General features: G+C 37.7%; 1 protein-coding gene and 1 long non-coding RNA gene across 3 annotated transcripts in view; one reads left to right on the plus strand and one right to left on the minus strand.

The window, feature by feature from the left end:
• Positions 1-255: 255 nt before the first annotated feature.
• LOC130458354 (uncharacterized) lies at positions 256-3,756 on the plus strand. Its single transcript, XR_008917583.1, has 2 exons — positions 256-370; positions 3,142-3,756. It is a non-coding gene; the product is annotated as an uncharacterized LOC130458354 (long non-coding RNA).
• Positions 3,757-3,873: 117 nt separating this feature from the next.
• Positions 3,874-19,236, minus strand: part of CPNE3 (copine 3) — a 95,080-nt gene continuing 79,717 nt past the window's right edge. For both annotated transcript variants that reach the window (XM_056823353.1, XM_001368459.5), the window contains exons 10-16: positions 18,498-18,557; positions 17,823-17,956; positions 16,005-16,059; positions 15,862-15,913; positions 13,709-13,842; positions 8,246-8,482; positions 3,874-6,968 (exon numbers count right to left, since the gene is read on the minus strand). In XM_056823353.1, the coding sequence (XP_056679331.1) occupies positions 6,858-6,968; positions 8,246-8,482; positions 13,709-13,842; positions 15,862-15,913; positions 16,005-16,059; positions 17,823-17,956; positions 18,498-18,557 (783 nt within the window). In that variant the 3' untranslated portion in view covers positions 3,874-6,857. The remainder of the gene's footprint in view (positions 6,969-8,245; positions 8,483-13,708; positions 13,843-15,861; positions 15,914-16,004; positions 16,060-17,822; positions 17,957-18,497; positions 18,558-19,236) is intronic.

The following is a 19,236-nucleotide window of genomic DNA, read 5'->3' on the forward strand; positions in this document are numbered from 1 at the left end:
GGGGCCAGGTGATTGCAGCCAGTCCAGCGGGGGCGAGGGCAGCTGCTGCCCCTATTGCTTGAGCTGTAAAGAACATGGTGGGACAGCCCAGTCTGCAGAGTTAGGGGAAGACTGGGGGAACCCAGAGTACAGACAGGACCCCGAGGTGGTGCTGGAACACACTAACACTGTCACACAGGACCCACTAATGAAACCTGACCACAATCCCATTCCCACCTTCCCCCATTTTGTTCAACTGTTTGCAGAGTTGGTCTTGGCGGATTCTTGACACACGACTCTTTCCCATAATCCTTCTTCCGGGGTTCCAGGAACAGGAATCAAGAATGGGATTCCGGAAAACTGCTTTTTTTTTTTTCAACAGTTTTTCTGGGTGAGCTCTTTTATTATATGTGTGGCTGCTTAAAAAAAATAATAATCTAGGTGGAAGCAGATTTCCTAACGGCAAAGGGGGAAATGGGAGAAGGGAAGAGGCGGTCTAATTAGATATTTCCAAAATCTGAAAAGTTCAGAGGGATTTTCCATTTTCCATTTTCCTTTTCCATACTCCGAGATCGGTATTGAATCCAGGGATAGCTGCTGATCCCAAACGCTGAGCTTTCTTCTCTAGCGTGGAGGTTTAAAATTTGTCAGAAAGCGCCCTCTGGTGAGCGTTGGAGATCCTGCGGCCTTGGGGAAAGCATGTTCATGGGCACCAAAGCTGGTGGCTCAGGAGTGGCTCCGCTAAGCTAGCCCTGTCTCTCTCCCTTAATGTGGAAGTCTTTACTTCCTCAGGAAGCAGTTGGTCAAGATGAGAGTTTTAGGGACTATGAGTGAAAAGATAAGACTGTAAGCTTATTGAGGGCAAACATCTTATTCGTTTTCTGCAGACCTATCCCCCGAACACACACATGCAATAAATATTTGTCAGGGGTAAATCAGGAGAAAGGCAGGGAAGTCAAGAAGAAAGGGGGAGAGGAAGGGGAGAAGAAACGAAGGGAGGGAGGAAAGAATAAAGGAAAGAGGGAAGGAGGGAAGGAGGGAAAGAGGGAAGGAAGGAAGGAAGGAAGGAAGGAAGGAAGGAAGGAAGGAAGGAAGGAAGGAAGGAAGGAAGGAAGGAAGGAAGGAAGGAAGGAAGGAAGGAAGGAAGGAAGGAAGGAAGGAAGGAAGGAAGGAAGGAAGGAAGGAAGGAAGGAAGGAAGGAAGGAAGGAAGGAAGGAGGGAAAGAGGGAAGGAAGGAAGGAAGGAAGGAAGGAAGGAAGGAAGGAAGGAAGGAAGGAAGGAAGGAGGAAAAGACAGATCAAGGGAAGGAGAAAGGGGGGAAGAAGGGAGCTAGGAAGGGAAGGAGGAAGGGAGCAGGGAAGGAAGGAGGGAAAGGGAAGAAAGGAAGGAGGGAAGGAAGGAAGGAAAAAGGGAAGGAGGGAGGAGGAAAGGAAGGCGGGAAGGTATACATACTTGGAAATTGTATAAACAGATAAAACAATTTCATTTTCTTATATAATCTGCTACTGCTTTATTCTCTGCCCCAAACAAAAAAGGTTATTAGCTATTCTATGAATATATCCTATTTTTTTACCTCCTTGCATTGGTCAAACCATTTCCTCTGTTAGAATACTCTCCCCTTTAATGTTTATTAGACTGTCTTCAGTCAGATTAGTACTTCTGATCCTTAATTCTAATCCATCAGAAGTCATCCTTCAAGACCCAGTTCAAATGCTAGTTTCCTAAAGGAATAAGCTATATATAGGATAAATAGGAAATAATTAATAGAGGGAAGGAATTAAGGAAAGGGAATTAAGAGAGGCTAGAAAGGCTTCCTGTAGAAAGTGAGATTATAGGCTGAACTTTAAGGAAGCCAGAAGTCTAAACTGAAGAGAGAGAGCATTGCAGGCATAGGGGACAGCCAAAAAAAAGCCCAGAATTGAGAGTGTCTTGTTCATGGAAGAACCAGGAAGCTAGTCACTGGATGGAAGAATATGTGTCCAGGAGTAAAATGTAAGAAGCCTGGAAAGGTAGGCAGGGGCTAGGTTTATAAAGGGCTTTGAATGCCAAATAGCATTTTACATTTGATCCTACAGGCAAGAAAAGGAAGCCAGTGAGTGGGATTTATTGAGTGGCACAATCAGATGCATTTTAGGATTATTACTTTACCAGCAGACTATTCAGGCGTGCATGAGGTACTGAGGGTGGTGAACTAGAGTGGTGTCAGCAGAGAGAAGGGAACACATCTGAAAGATGTTGCAAATGAGAAGTCAACAGGCTTGGACAACAGTTTAGATCCAAGGTGACAGTGAGGACTACAGGATGTCCTCTAGATTGGGAGTCTGAAGTGGGAGCAGGGGTGAGGTGGAGAAAAATATTGAATTCCATTTTGGACATATGGAGTTTAAGATGTCTAATGGACATCCAGTTCTAGATGCCTGAAAGGAAGCTGAAGAGGTGACGGAAGGTCAGCAGAGTTTGGGGGTGAATAGGCAGACTGGAGAATCTGAGAGCATGTGAGAGTAACAAAATGCTTGGGAGCTGATGAGATCACCCAATAAAGTAGTATAGAGGGGGGAAAGGGGTCCAAGACAGGACTCTATGGCTAAAGAGCATGGTTTAGAAAAGGATCCTGCAAAGGAGACAGGGAAGTGGAGAGATAAGTCAGAGGGGGTTTATCCTCAATAGAAGGGCTATGGCGGCAGGTATTTGATTTAAGGAATATTTACTTTTTTGGATCTTCTTAGTATTTGAAATAGAGCCATGGTGTGCCCCTTGGTACCTTTCTTTATGCCTCACCTGTCTGAGAAAGTCTGTAGAGAACGGGAAGATCTCCATACACATCTTTGAAGAGAAAAGCAAATGAGAAAGGCCTGAGTCAATAACTCTGCTCATTTGAGTTTATAGAGAATTTAAACTCAATAAACCCTTTAAGTAACTACTGTGTAGAAGGCTCTGGAAAACTCAGAAGGAGGCTTGTTCTTCCTTGGAGTCATTCCAAGCTGCCTACCAACATATCCACGTCTCCCATATCCTGAAAAAATCCTCCCCTGGTCCTTTTATCCCTGCCAGCTCTCATCCTCTATCTCTTCTGGCCTCTGTCGCTAAACGCCTAGAAAAGGCCATCTACCATAGGCGTACCGTAAAAGAATGACCATCATTTTGCTTCCCTCTCATTGCCAGGATAAAGAGATGCAGAGAATTAATATATAAGGCTGAATCTCGCAGAGAAGTCACCTCTCCGAGTTATTTTTCATGCCCATGACAGACATTATGGCTTCTATCTCTACCTACCAAAAATGGAATCCAGTGTCTGAAGCACAAAATAAAAAAGTAGAGCTTCATTTTGTCTGCCTTGTACGAGGATCAATGATGGAGGCTCCAGTGTCAGGATGGACAGATGCAACATTTATAGAGAGGTGCAATGGTGCAAAGAGCATCCTGTCAGTGCAAGAGCAGTGATGATCAGGACAGAGTCCATTATCTTCCCCTAAAACCACTCAAATAGGGAAGTCACATTGCTCAGGCCATTCCTGTCTATAGGAAGATAACCTTTAATTAGGTTGTCATACCATGTTGGGTTTACACACACAATCATTCAAGGCCCCTTTAATTATCTTTTCCCTATCACTACACTATGAGCTTCTTAAGGGCATGAACCATCTCTTATCTCCCTTATTACCTTGTACAGTATCTTTGGAAGTGATAGTCATTGATTAAGTATTTGTTGAATGAATGAAAAAAATTCAGTTTGTCTGAATTCAATGAAATAATAAACCCCAAGCCGAAAGAGTTTAATTTAGCAAAAATCATTTTTCATTAAATGTCTTTCTTTTAATTTGGTTGTCTGGGCATCATGCAGAGAGGAAAAAGAGTTTCAATCAAGACCATAATGAAATCAAGACATCATACTGCTTACATCCAGAATCAACTTTATCATAAATCAAAGGCAAGATACATTCAAAACTCCTGGCCATATATTAAGATTATTATACATATCCATATATTAGCAAATACAACTTTATAAAAGCACATGAACAGTCCAAATTTGATTCTTAATCAATGTATGAGGTTATCTTGCCATATAATTACTCTGGCACATCATGAACATTAAAAAAAAATACTTAAAATTGTTGCAAAAAAAAGGACAGGAACAGTATTTTTGGTTTATTTGTTTCTTAATTGTTTTAAGAAAATGAATTTCCAAATAAAGAAAGAAATATGAAAAGGATGTCAAAAATATAGCATGAGGGTTAAGGGTTAACAAGTTTACTTTAAAAATCATCTGGGAGATGAAGAAACTAAAAGTCTGAGACTCACTGGCCTGAAGTTTATATTTCCTATAACAATAAGATTGCATTTCTAACGTCTTACCAGAAGGTGGCACAAACTAGCTACGTTAGTTTGTGTACAATTTTTTCAAAGCAAAAAACCTTGGTCAGGAAACAGTTCTCCAGTTTCTCACCTGGACACTTGCACAACTGCTAAGACATGATCTATTTAGTGTCAATTCATTCAATAACCAACCCCACAATCTCCTCTTTAGAAATTTGAATATGAAAAGTGAGAAATTATTTAAAATTCAATCCAAATGTGGCAAAAGAAATGAGGGCTGGATTATTGAAAGTATATATTTTTTCATAAAAATAATGAAAATACTCAGAAAATATAAATGTTTTTGATTCAACACATAGACTAGATAAGTATTTATCTTAATAGCAGTTTGTTCTTCCTCAGCTGCATCTAACCATAAACTCAATAGACTGTTTAAAAGAGGAACAATCCAAGTAAAGGAATGGTATTAACAGGAATACTAAATCTGCTTCTGTGATGTCATTGGCCTTGTGGTCTGGGTTATTTAAATGGAATGTGCTTCATTTCTTGTTACATTTGCCTTTTCTTTTCTATCTCCAACGCTTAGCATGTATCTGGCACAGAGGACATACTTAACAAATATTAAATGATTGATTGTTTATTAAATGAAGTGGAAAAACCAGGGGCCATTTTCTATAGAATTCAGTTAGCATGACCAGTTATTCTCTGCACAGATGGAACAGCCTAAAGGAAAGATTGCCAACAAGATATAAGGCCACAAGGAGGCCCACACTAAAAACCATTAGCATATACACATAACTATAAATATATATACTTTATTTTTATGTAAAATATGTATTGGTTTTCAGTGTTGCATTTTTAATATGTACAAATATATGTTAATGGGATAATAATATATCTATGTTAATTAATTTAATGTTATTTTATACATACATAAATTGATGAGATTAGTTTAAATGTTGGATATTTTTTCAAAGCAATTTGTGAAGAGAAAATATTCTTTAACACAGTATGTTCTGGAGAACAAGATAAATGGGCTTGAGGAGGAAGAGGATTCTATTTTGAGTGAAATTGTATCTACGATTTGGATTTTGGAGGAGGCTCCCTTAGCCAGTGAATGTTAACTCCTCTAAAGCATATAGTTTTAGAGAGTTACCTAGCACACTGAGAGCAGAAGCAATTTTCACACAGCTGTAATAGTTCAGAAGTGAGATTTGAACCCAGGTATTTTTGGCTCTGAGATTGGCTTTCTGTCCACTGAAGCCTCCAAAGGCTTAAAAATTAAAAAATTAAAAACATTAAACAACAACAACAACAAAAAAAAACAAATGGAGTTGGCAACTAATTTTTTTTTTATTTCAAAAGATTTTATGCTTGAATATAAGACATCCTGTGACTAAGAAATAATATACTTTTAAAGTACACTATGATGGATTAATCGGTAGAAAATCACTATTACCCCTCAAGGAAAAAAATCTTTTGAAAAAAGGTTGCATAATGAGGTAAAAAATAATCCCTTGGCACTGATTAACAAGTGGTATGCAAGAAATAGAAAGAAGAGGGCTTCAGGAAAAAGCAAAGGCTTCCAGGACAGTGGGGGCACGGAGCTATTCATCGAGGCCCCATAGTCCACTCAGGAGCCACTCTCTGCAGCATTCTCAGCAACCTCAAACAATGAGGCTCACAACCCAGGGGAACATGAGCTGAACACCTAACCAGCTGGAAAGATCTGCAAGCACCACAAAAGCTAAGTCTTTAATTTCTAAAGAATCTTCCAATTTTCCTGAAACAGTTTAAGAGCAAGGACCACACTCAGCCTGATCATCTTCAGAATCATCTTCTATGAAACAATCATTTGTAAAGAGCCAAAAGGGCAAGAGAGAATTGTTTGTCTGTGTTTAATAAGAATTTAAGTCTGTGCTTTCCCCTCCAGGCAAAAAGCATTAATTTACAAAACAATATCACTTATAGACCGTAGCACAATTAATGGCAAGTGAAGAAAGTTGACACTCTATGGGCAATGATGGACTAAGAAGGGCCAGTTAAAATGCCCCCAAAATCATGTCAGCTAAATGGCTTTATCTTGGTCAAGGGTGGGAGTTTGCTTGCGATGACGATGTACACACTGACAGGGACAACAATAAAGCTTAGCAGTTCATTGGTAGCATTTGTTCCAGCAAAATGACTTCTTATCATCAATCACAAATGCCTTATCACACACTCATAGACAATTAATTCAAAGGAAAAGTCATCCTACCACCACTTCCTCACCTAAAATATGTCTCAGTTCAATTCCTGCCAATTACCAGTCAATGAATTCACTTCACAGAGATTTACTTTCCATGTTTAAAAAAAAATTCACAAGCATGTACAAAAATGATATTCCAAAAGAAATGCATTAAAATAGATATGGCTCCATGTCGAAAAAGAATCACATCACATGTAGGGAGGCCAGAAAGGGCCACAAGAAGCAATACTAGTCAATGCATTTTGGGGAGAGATAATGCACCCACAACTCCACTTGGCACAGAAGAATTCTCCTGAGATGGCCTGAGCTGTTTCCATTACTTTGTAGCAGGATTCTTCGGAGGGAGGAGTTTATACGTATTAAAATAACCCACCACTTGCTGGGGAACTTCTGCCAAGACACACTGAGCAAGGGCTTCCTTTGGAGACTTGTTTAAAAAAAAAAAAGAAAAAGAAAATCAAACCAGTGTCTTGGTTAGCAACCATATGATAAACAACAGATTAGGCACCTTAATTTGGACAAAATTACTAAACAAAAAAATTCCACTTTTTCCTTTTGTGCCTGGAGGCCCATTTCTTATCTTGGCATCATCAAGATAAGGTCTTTTGTTGACTTATTTATTAAAAAACAACATTATACAGTCTTCTTTTATGCTGTCATTTCTGACAGACTGGAAAAACCACACTCAATACTGTGTTTTCCTCAAAACTGAAAGTTAATGGGTAACTGGAGACCATTACACACAGACTGCAAAAAACAAAAACAAACCTGATCACTGTAAGAGAGCAAATAAAGTATTTTCTTCAGTTACTCCAATTAAGCTTAATCCCAATAAGAAAAGGGAATTTTCAACCAGAATATTAGAACTACCACAGTATGGAAAGTAAAGAAAAAAATAATATATCTAAAATATTCACCCAGAGAGAATGAAGTCTTATCTTATCACCTTATCTTTACACTAGGAAATATAAACAAACAAATGCCATTAAAAAAAAAAACTTAGAAAAAAATTTGCCAAAGCTTCTAGAGCAGAGACCCCAAGAGGGTCCTAGGACTCATTGAGAATGTGTTGAAACCTAGGGTCCACAGAGTCCAAAGAATGGTAGGGAAGACAATTACATCTTTATTTTCAGTCATCTTTGGTTTCCTTTTAAATCACACATATTTTATTTTCTGCATTTAAAAGCACTATTTTACACAAAGAAGACTACATCAGATTGCCAAAAAGGTATGCGATTGGGGTTACTATCTCCATTCTAGGAATTAGAAAAATGGACTTCATGTTGTAAGTCTGCTATGACAGAAAAATTTAGGGGACCTGCTAGACCACCTCCATCTTGGTCTTAAGATTAAGATTTGCCTCAGGTAAGAATCCCTGCTTTAGAAGTATTGGCAATTTTTTTCTAGGTTTTTTTTTAAGGCATTTGATTACATTTCCTAGTTAAGATAAGGTAATGAAAACTTCATCATAGAGTGATAGTTATGTATCCAACAGAGTCTCTGGCTAGCAAAACTTTGATAGAGACTTCAAAAGCATAGAGGATGAATGAGTCTTACTGCACAAAAGCAAGTAGATGGATACAGGCACAACAATCACAAGAAGACTTGTCCTGTTCCTAAGCATAAGCTATGGACCAAGAGAGATGCCCTTCACTCAGGACATTCAGCTCCATGGCTGGGGACAGGGAGAATGGCAATACTCACATTCTGGAACTGTCTGAAAGGAACAAACTGAACGATGTCTCTGATAGCAACCTCTCCGGTTGGAGACCTGAGTGCTCCACCATCACCATCAAGGAACTCCATTGCACTGAAGTCTGCCCCTCCAACACCAACGATGATGATAGACATAGGCAGTTTGGAAGCATTCACTATGGCTTGCCTGGTTTGATCAAGGTCTGTGATCACACCATCAGTGATGATCAGGAGCACAAAATATTGCTGTTAAATAAGACAAGCTTTGTTAGCTTCCTGATCAAATAGTGTGACAGCAAGCACAAGCTAGGCAGCTAGATGGTGCAGTAGATAAGAGTGCTGGCCCTGCAGTCAGGAAGATCTGAGCTCTAATCCTACCCCAGATTCTTAGAGCCCTATGCAAGTTTGCCTGTTTCTCTACCTGAAATGGGAATAATAATACCACCTTCCTCCCAGGATAGTGGTGAGGATAAAATAAGATATATGTAAAGCACTTTCCAAACCTTAAAGCACTAAATAAATGCCAGCATTTAATAATAGTAATTTTAAAATAATAAAAAATAATAAAAAGTAATTATTACTAATAAACTATTAATGACAAAAAATAGTTTTTAAAGGATAGAAAAGAATGCCCAGAGTTATAAAACTGTGCATTCCCTTTGATCTACCAATACCATTTCTGGGTCTGTTTCCCAAAGAGATCAGGGAAAAAGAAAAAGAACATATGTTCCAAAATATTTATAGTAGCTCTCTTTGTGTTGGCGAAAAACTGGAAACTGAAAGAATGCCATCAATTGGGGAATGGCTGAACAAATTGTGGTATGTGGTTGTGATAGAATACTACTATATTCCAGAAACAATGAGCAGGTTAATTTTTTTTAACTTGGAAAGACCTACATAAAATAATGAAGAGTGAAACAAGTAGAACCAAGAGAACATTATATACAGCTACAGAATTAATATTTGAAGAATATCTTGTGAGATACTTGGGAATAAATTATGTTAAAATAATACAAAGATGACCAAAAAAAGGAAAAAGTATGGTTTAAAATGTTTTTAGCTATTTAAAAAAAAAAAGGACAGAGAAGAGGTAGTACCCACTTAGCAGACGGAACCCAACACAAACAAAATAAAAAGTTAATATTAATTTATTAAGAATTCTTCTGCTCACATTGGCTGCGGGAAGGGTGGGTGGAGGGGAAAGAGGGAAATAATGTGATTATTGTAACCAAGGAATAATGATCTAAATTGGCTAAATAAACTAATTCAAATGGGGGAGGGGGGGAATTCTTCTGCTGTTTTATCACGCCACTAAAGTCACTTCCTCTCTTTCCCAGTGTTTCCTTACTGTTGCAACAACTCTTGAATAAAATCTATTGAGATCTTCAGACAATAGATTGGCTTGGCACAGAAAAAGAGAGGATATTTGAACTAAAGTGGCACAGTTTTTCAAAGAAACATAATAAGGTGCAGTTAAGTGGTACAGTAGATAGAGTGCCAAGCCTAAAGTCAAGAAGACTATCTTCCTGAGTTCAAATACAGCCACATGACCCTGACCAAGTCATTTAAGCCCACTTGCCTTTTAAAAAGGGGTAGGGGTTATAATAACAGTCCATGAAATAGAGTTGGCCTGAGGATACCATCAGACCACATCATAAGCACTAACAGTATTCCATTTTGCAACCTCACTGCCAGAAAAGGCAAAACAAATCAGTATTTCTACAAAGAAAAAGAAAAAAAAATCACCATCCTAATTTTAAGAACTAAATATACTAACAGTGCATTCTAATGACTCATGGGGAAGTTATGAACTGCCTATATTCAAAATTATAAACTGGAAGGAAAAATAATTAAAATAACAACCATAGTAGAGAATACCTAGAAAACAGGAATAAGAGATTTAGCAAAATATATGTTAACTACATATATATATATATATAATTTTCAACTCCCAGACTTCTCCTAAATCTCCCCCTTCTCATATTTTTACAAATGGAAGAAGAGAGGAAGACAGAAGCAAAGGAGAGAGAGAGGAAAGGAAAGACAGAATCAGAGAAGAGATAAACAAAGGAAGAAAGAAAGAGAACGATTACAATGACTTTAATAATATTACCAAATAAAACAATATTCTTTGAAAGTATAAAAATGATACAAAAAATTGATCATATTTTCAGCCATTTCAGTCTAGTTGAAAAAAATTAAATAATCTGTTAATTAAATTAAACTATTAATTAATTAAAATAAATAATACTTCTAGGGCAATGATGGAATAAATGACCTGATAAATCTTTTCAATCCCTATTCCATTATTCTAGGTCAACAGGATAGATGAAAGATCCAATAATAGCTGCTAGCAAAGAAAAGTAGTTTTCTTTATTAAGAGTCACAGGATTAGAGATCATAATAAGTCATTAAGAACAACCCCCTTATTTTTACTGATTAAGAAACAAAAACCCAAAAAAATAAAATTACTTTCCTAAGACCCCATAAGTAGTAAGATACAGAAAAAGAAAATGAATTCAGGTCTATAAACCTCAAATCCAATTCTTATTCCCCCATACACCTCACAAAAGCACAAACCTTAAAACATTGTATAAATGTGAAGTTTTATTTCTGCTATTGAAGTTTTCTAAACAAGAAATCCAATGATATCAGGGGAAAAAAAACCTTTTAAATCATATATTTCCTAAAAGAAATAATTCTCAAAACCTTTTTTCCTACAGAAAATTATCTTTATGGAAGACAACACAGGGCTCTTCTCCCTCCCCTTTTTACTCTGAACATAACTTCAAATGAAACTTGCATTTCCATATGCACATGAAACTTGAAATTTCTCGGTACAGCTTGCTTTTCTTTTTAAGTATATCACAAATGCAGCATGTTCACTTTCAAAGCTATCCTTGCTTGTGATTCCTTCAAGTCTTCCTTCTGTTCTCGTCTATGTATTTCAAAAACATGCTTCAATACCTTTTTCATTTCTTTTCCTTTTCTCTTTTTAAAAAAGTTTTATTGATGCCTTTGGTTTTTACATCATAGTTTATTACCAAATTATCTTCTCTCACCAAGTCGGCCACATCTGTACTCCATCCAATATTTCACATGCACAATCCCCTATTTCTTCCAAAAAGGGAAGATTAAACATTCCCTCAACTCTTGTCTGGGGCCAAGATTGGTCATTCATTATAATTATACAGATTTGGGCTTCATTTTATTACTCTTTTCATTTCTATGACTACAGTCATTATGTATATTTTTCCTCAGTCTGCTTAATAATATAAATAATAGCTAACGTTTAGATAAAGCTTTGAAGTTTGAAAAGCACTTTTTTTTTCATTTGATCCTCACAACTATCCTGAGAGGTGAGGACTATCATTATGCAATTTTAAAGATGAGGACAGGAGCACCAACAAAGGTGAACTGATTTTCCCAGTCAGTATCTGAGGCATGATTTGAATGCAAATCTTCTTGGCTACAAGTCCCATTTTCCTGCTGCACCAAACAGTACTTGATTCTATATCAGTTTGTACATTTTTCCCTCTCTTTCTCAAGAGTGGTTAATCCTGTAACCTGAATATGTCATTATATTTATATACCAATAATGGATATCCATTTTATTTACAGTTCTTTACTACCCCCCCCCAAAAAAAAAAAGATTCTGCTATGAATATATCTGTAGATGGTCTTTCGGTCTTTGACATCCTACCTAGCAATGAGATCAAATGCATGAAACAATTTAGTCATTTGGGAGGCATAAAGCCAAACTATTTTCCAAAATGGCAGAACAAATCACAAGTCCACCAACAGTTTATTCATGTGCCTGCCTTCCTGCAGCCCTTTCAGCAATGGCTACCTCTGCCTTTTGTCAGACTTTGCCATTTTGCTGTGCATGAATTTCAGGCAAAACTTCCAAATTGGTTTTTTTCCTATTTTTTTTTCTATTTCTAGATGGTGCCGTGGATTTCTTTTTTATTTTTTTATTTACATTTATTTATTTATTATTTCTAGGTGGCACCATGGCTAAAGCACTGGGCTTAGAATCAAAATTTATCATCATGGAGGCAGCTAGGTGGCTCAGTGGATTGAGAGCCAGGCCCAGAAATGGGATATCCTGGGTTCAAATCTGACCTCAGATACTTCCTAACTGTGTGACCCTGGGTAAATCACTTAACCTCCATTGGGTAGCCCTTACCACTCTTCTGCCTTGGAACTAATACATAGTATTGATTCTAAGGCAGAAAATAAGGATTAAAAAAAAAAAAAGAAAAGGTTTATCATCATGACTTCAAGTTTGGTGTCAGATACAGTGTGATCCTGGACAAATCACTTAACCTTGTTTGATTCAGTTCCTCATCTGTAAAATGAGCTGGAGAAAGAAATGGCAAACTACTCTACTCTCTTTGCCCCCAAATTAGGTCACAAAGAGTCAGACACAACTGAAAGCAACTCAAGAACAATAGACACTAGCCATTAACACTATCCTTTTTAGAACTACTTGTTCACGTTCTTTGGTCATTTATCCATAAGAGAATAGCTCTTGGGAATCAACTTTGCATAAAGAAGAGTTTCCCCAAAATCATAATGGCCCAGAGAGAATCACATATTCCCCTCCTGGCTCTGTTTATGACTTTCTGGCCTTCAAATCCTGCCTCTGCCGCTAGCTCATTCTGAAACTTCCCACAGTGCCTGGGGCCTCCTCAGCTGTAACTTTGACCTTCTGACACTGGAATATCCCTCCACTAGGCTCTCCCTTTCTCCCAACAATGAGTTCTGTCCTTCCTTCATTAAGAGGAGTTTTACCAAAACAGTCACAGGCCAGAGATTGTTATCATTAAGACAGATCTTTATCCTACTGCAGAGTTTGCTAAAACTCAGGGTCCCTCTGTCCCTCTGTCCCTCACTCCCTGCTTTCTTCCTTCTTTCCTTCCTTCCCTCCTTCCTTCTTTGCTTCCTTTCTTCTTTTCTGCCTTTCTTCCTTCCTTTCTTCCTCCTTTCTTTCTTCCTTCTCTCCCTCCCTCTCTCCTTCATTTCTTTCCTCCTTGCTTCTTTCCTTCCTTCCTTCTTTCTCTAATTTCTTCCTCTGTTCCTTTTTTCTTTTTTCCTTCCTTCCTTCCTTTTTTTTTTGACAATTCTATCTCCAGCCCCCCTCTTCTTCTCCATTTCCTCTCACACTGACAAAAAAGCAAAACAAAATCCTTACACCAAACACTCACAGTTAAATCAACAAATCCTATCATAACTTTAAAACTAGATAGCACCTTAGAGGCCATCTAATTCAACTCCTTTTTATTAAGTTGAGGAATCTGAGGCCTAAAAAAGTTAAATGGCTCCCCCAAAGTCACGCAGGTAGTATATGGCAGAATTAGGAATTAAGCGTAGGTGTTCTGACCTCAAATCCAGCATTCCTTCCACTATTTCCACATGCCACAACCAAGGTGGAAAAATACACCCTGCGATCCACATTACCCCACTTACTGATGCTGTCTGTTGTTGTGTGGCTGCAGCAGCAAACCTGGCCACGTGATTTATTATTGGAGAAAAGTTGGTTGGCCCATAAAGCCTAATCTGAGGAAGGCAGGTCCGATACGCATCTATGATGCCTTGGATTCCTAGAGAACAAAAGCAGGATTCATCATTAACAAGCATATCAGTTATGTGCTAGCATTTCAGTGCAGACCCTGTAAAGACCTGTTACTTTGAGGCATGAAAGAAATATTGCCCTTTGACACAAAGAAGCAACTGCCTTTCGTGTGTCAGCTTACATTTCATCAAATCATAACCTTCCTTTTGGGGGATGAAATAGCAAATGAAATAGGGCTGTATGAAACTCAGATTCATTAAGAAATTAAAATAAGGGAAGAAATTTCTTTGTCTACAACCAAGGACATAGGGATCTCTATACCTTTGGAACCTCAAAGGATTATTCAGGTGTAAAGATGTAGAACACACAAATACTTTTTCTTTATAGAGAGTTTCTATACATTATGTTGAAACTGTAAACCTTAAAATTCCTTAGACTTATAAATGTTGGAAATTTCACCATGGGAAATTTCATACTTGGAAAATTTCTTACTGATAGTCTATTGGAATGTGAACCCCATTGGCATGGGAGGTTCCTCCTCCTCCCTTCTTAAGATTACTTTAGGACAGAAACCTTTTGCTGAACAATGGAAAGGACTTTGACCTATGCTTAAGCATAGAACAGGAATTTCTTTGAGTCATGATTGATTTTAGAATTGATACAATGGAGATACTTGGAATCAATCTCCACCCTATTCAGTCCTAACAGGATTGAGTAAGGGCTGCAGCCTAGATCAAAATTTAATTATTCCAATCTCTACCCTACTCAGTCCTAACAGGATTTAGGAAGGGCTGTAGCAAAGGATCAAAGATTTAATTATTTGAAAATATGACCTTCAACAGACATGTGCAAAGCCAGAGTCCTCTGGGCGGTCCTGGGTTAAGCTAGAGCCTCCATTGGCACAGGGAAATTGATGGACAGTGATTGGTAGATGGGAGAACTGAGGGGAGGCAACTTGGATGGTTTCCTTAAAGATAGGAGGGTCTGAAGCTGAAGGAGGGGGTTGAGGAGTTTGTCTGAGTGGTTGGAGTGTGCTCTGAGAAGTTTGCTCTGAAGGAAGCTGAAGGTGGGGCCTCTGAGACTGTTTCTCCATTTTGGTCACGTGAGTAATAGGGACTGATCTCTTTTCTTTGCCCCAGCTATCTAAGGGCTTGGGCCTTTTGGCCCAGCCTAAACAGAAGGGGTATTTAAGCCCTATTCCCTTCTCTCCCTTTTCTCTCTCTCTATCTCTAATTCCTTTCTTCCTCCTGTTGTAATTAAACTCCATAAAAGGTTGACTGCTGACTTGAGTTTTCATTTAGGAATTACATAGCTGAATTCCTTGGCGACCTTAAATTAATATATATCAGTCTTTTAAAGTGATTTCCTTGTCACAAAACTAACTTTGGAAAAATGTTTATTGAATTGAATTATTTATGACAGAGAGGCACCATGACATAGTGGCTAGTAAATTATTCCTGACACCAGGAATACCTACAAACCTCTTGATGTATAATGTCTATGTGATCCTGGGTGAAGAATTTAACCCCACAAGGCTCTAAGCAACTCCCTAAAGCTATAATTGCAAAAAAGGTGCCAACCTCCACTGGTAGAGGAAATTTCCTCATCTTGGAGTTCCCTAAACCAGTAAAATCACAGGGTTAGTTCCTCTTCATCAAATGTTTTGTCATACCTAGTCAAAATAGTGCATATATGTAAATGCTTTAAAAAGTCAAAAATGCAAAACAAATATATGATATTAACCACAATAATATGACCCATAATAATATCTCCTGCCAAGATCTGGATAAAGTTTTCAGTTTATTATAAAACTTTTCATTATTTGGCCTATAATCATAACACAAATGATTAATGCAATTTTTCTAATATCTTACATCATTTAGTGCTTAAAATTTCTCAGACATTATTGCTCCTTGGTTTTTTTTGTTGTCATTGCTACAACCAAATATTAAATGTTCAAAGAAAAAGAGAGGTCTGAAGTGAAAAATAAAATTGATGCCATTGAAACTTTAAGCTTAAGATCTTCATTTTAATTTTGAAAACTTACCATTACAGAAGGGGCTTTCTGAGTTAAAGTTTAGGGGAAACTCATGTGATACCTGTCAACACACAAATGAGAAAATAAAATTTTCGGCATATTTCACTAAGTGAAGCTTCACTAAGCTCTGGGAGGATAAAAGGACTTCTTACCTGCCACTGAGGCGGTATCTGGGCCCCAAATCCAAAGGCTGGAAACATCTTATCACTAAAAATAAAGTTTAACGATATGAAATGTTTTGCTCTCCTTAAATATCAGGCAGATTAATGACTATGTCCATCAAGAAGCATCAGCTTTGAACATACAATATGAGCAAACAGGAAAAATTTAAGTATTTATTTACTTTAGAGCAAACAGTCCTAGCAAGAAATTAGTCACTCATAACTCTAATGCTCACCTATCTATAAAGAGAAATTATGGGGAAGGAGGGGGGGATTAACAAACATTTAGTGAGAGGCCTACCAAATGCCAGGCACCCTGCTAGGCCCTATTAGTACAAAGAAAAAATTAAATATTCTCAGTCCTAAAGAAACTGAAATAAAAACCCCTTGGGGGATTTAGAGTGGAAAGGGAACTGAATCTAAAATCCTCACTTTACAAATAAGTAAACTAACCCAGACAGATGAATTCAGATCTTCCTGATTCCAAGTCCAATCCACTCTACTCCACTGCTTCTGATTTTTGCACCAGGCATATAGGAAACACTATACATATTTATTATATGAACAAAAGCAAGTGATTTTTTTTCTGGGTAATTACAAAAATCCGTTATTGTCATTTTTCAAAAGACCAGTAAACATTTATAAAATAAATTTGCCAGGATTTTCCTAAAATAAATCATTTTTTAATTTTTATTTATTAAGCACCAACTATATATCAGGCACTGTACTCAAAAACTAAAGACACAAGAGAGGCAAGAAGTCCCTGCCTTCAAGGAGCTCACAATTTAATAGTGTGAATCTCAAAAAATTCTCAGACCCTACTTCATAAGATTTGGTTAAGACCATTCCCATTTTAAACAATGAAGGGATTTAGTCAGGAATGTGAGAACTTTACTCCACCCATACTTAAGCATACTTTAGGAGAAGATAAAGTTGTAAACTCTTTTCTAAACAATGAAAAAGTACTTAACTCATACTTACAGTGAAGCAAAAGCCTTAAGCTAAGTCTATTTTTAGAAAGGTGCTAAGTACCTATGAAGGTCAGGCAACTTGCAAACCTACAAGGGACAAGCTTAACAAAAGAGGTGTGAGGTTTTAGTCTACTCAGGTGTGAATTACTAAAAGTTTAGTCTACTCAGGTGTGAATTAAGAATGGTCTGTCCTTTGGAAAACGTCTACTGTGATTGGTAGATGGGAGAACTTAGGGGAGGTGACATAAGAAAAAATTCTCTTTAAAAGGAGCTAAAAAGAGGTCTCTGGATGATTCAGCTTGCCAAAGCTGAATTGGAGAGAGGCTGCCTTGAAGGGCTTGGTGGCTGGCTGAAAATTCAGTTGGCCAAAGCTGAATTGGAGCTCAGACTAGTTGGAGTAGCTGGGTCTCTCTGAACACTAGAATCTTGCTTGGGACAAATCTTGTGGTGAGTGGATTAAAGACTGATCTCTCTTAGGGCTTGGGCGGAGGCTGGCCTGGGCTGGCCTAGCCCTTTTCTCATTATTTCCTCTTACTTTCTCTCTCCCTTTCATTAATTCCTTAATTTGTAATAATTAAAATCTCCATAAAAACCCAGATGACTTGGGTATATTTCATATTTGGGAATTTTTCCCTGGTGATCACTTTATATTTAACTCAAGACAATATCTTGAAACCATATTTCTGTGGTCACAATAGGGATGATAATATGCCAATAAATATATGCAAACAAGCCTTATACAGGACTGATGGTAAATAATTAACAGAGAGAAGGGATCAGAATTAAGGAGAGCTGGGGAAGGCTTCTGTAAAAGATGAGATTCTTAGCTGGGACTTACGCATCATAATCTTGAATGACCATCCCAACAGACCAGATGGCAGTCAAATATTCATTAACTCCATTGGGGCTGATGTAATGAAGAGAGTCGGGAGATCGAGGATCCCCATTTGAGCCAGTGAAATCTACTCCCACCTGCAATCAACAACATGTTAACACTTAGCAAGGCTGGAAGGCACAGACATTTCCTGTACCAAACCCATTCTTCCCTATTAAATTAAATCAAGGAGTATTTAAAGAGAGTGTTTCTTGGCTGGATCATGTCTCTCAGTTGTTTGCATGAAATACCTACCTGCTGTTCCTGTTATTCCAGAAACCTTAAATCATGAAGTTCTATTGCACTCAGGCCTTCACTTTGTGGATTTGTTACCACTTTTGCTATTTTCAGTTAATGGCTCTTTCAATTACTCTATTTATTACCAAATGAGCACAGATTTCTATACATGTCTGCTTGCTCTCAGGAAAGACAGATTTTCTTATTCATAAAATAGAAAGCTTGTGACAAGGTTCAGAAATTGGATCCGAATAGAGCACATTTAATGAATTTATAGAAAGTCTGATCACACATTCAGTTCCAAACCAACAAAAAGTATTGTAAGACAGTCAGGAAAGCCTTCCTATCACAGTCCACCCTATAAAGCCCAGCTCAATAGACACAGAAATTTATTTCACATACGGTAAAATTCAGCTGACATCCTCCCATGATGTAGTCAAGGAAAGTGCATTCCACTGTAATCTAAACACAGAGAGTTAAAGTTAAAGCCGTCGCTTTGTAAAATACAGAACAAGGAGTTCCATTCACTTAGGTTTTGAAGAGAACATAAATTAATCTTGCTAAGCCAAAATGAATAAAGGTAAAATGTAAATACATGTAAATTAGTGCTGAATTCTAGCCTAGGATGTCTCTGCTTCACTAGTTCCTCTATCCCTGAATTACACCTCCTTCCAAATACTTGGGAATAAAGACTCCTGTTACAGTAGTTGCAAAGCTAAGCCATTTCACCTTATTTTCTTTGCCAACTCCCTGGCAAAACACAAAATTTAAAGCCAAGCCTGCTCACTCCATTCTGGCTGGATTTAGTACACAAAGCCAGCCCTCTGTTTATCAATCCTTCAGGACTTCCTATTCCACAGCAAGACCTTCTAACATTAATGGCGGCACATTGGCTCAAAATCCCAGGGATGTTCTAGGGGAGAATACATATCAGGGTTACATTTTGCTTTCGATGGAATGACCTTCCTTCAACAGAAGTGCATCACCACCATCAGGAAAAGAATATTACCTCAATCAAAAAGGAGGAAAATACAATGTTTAATTTTTAGGAGCTTAACAGTGGCTTTGTTTGAATTTTTCACATCCATCTTTATTAGAAAATGGTGCTTTTATAGAAGAAGTCTCAGAAACACACAGCCCG

This window comes from Monodelphis domestica, chromosome 3 (assembly GCF_027887165.1).
Source record: "Monodelphis domestica isolate mMonDom1 chromosome 3, mMonDom1.pri, whole genome shotgun sequence".
Lineage (NCBI taxonomy): Eukaryota > Metazoa > Chordata > Mammalia > Didelphimorphia > Didelphidae > Monodelphis > Monodelphis domestica.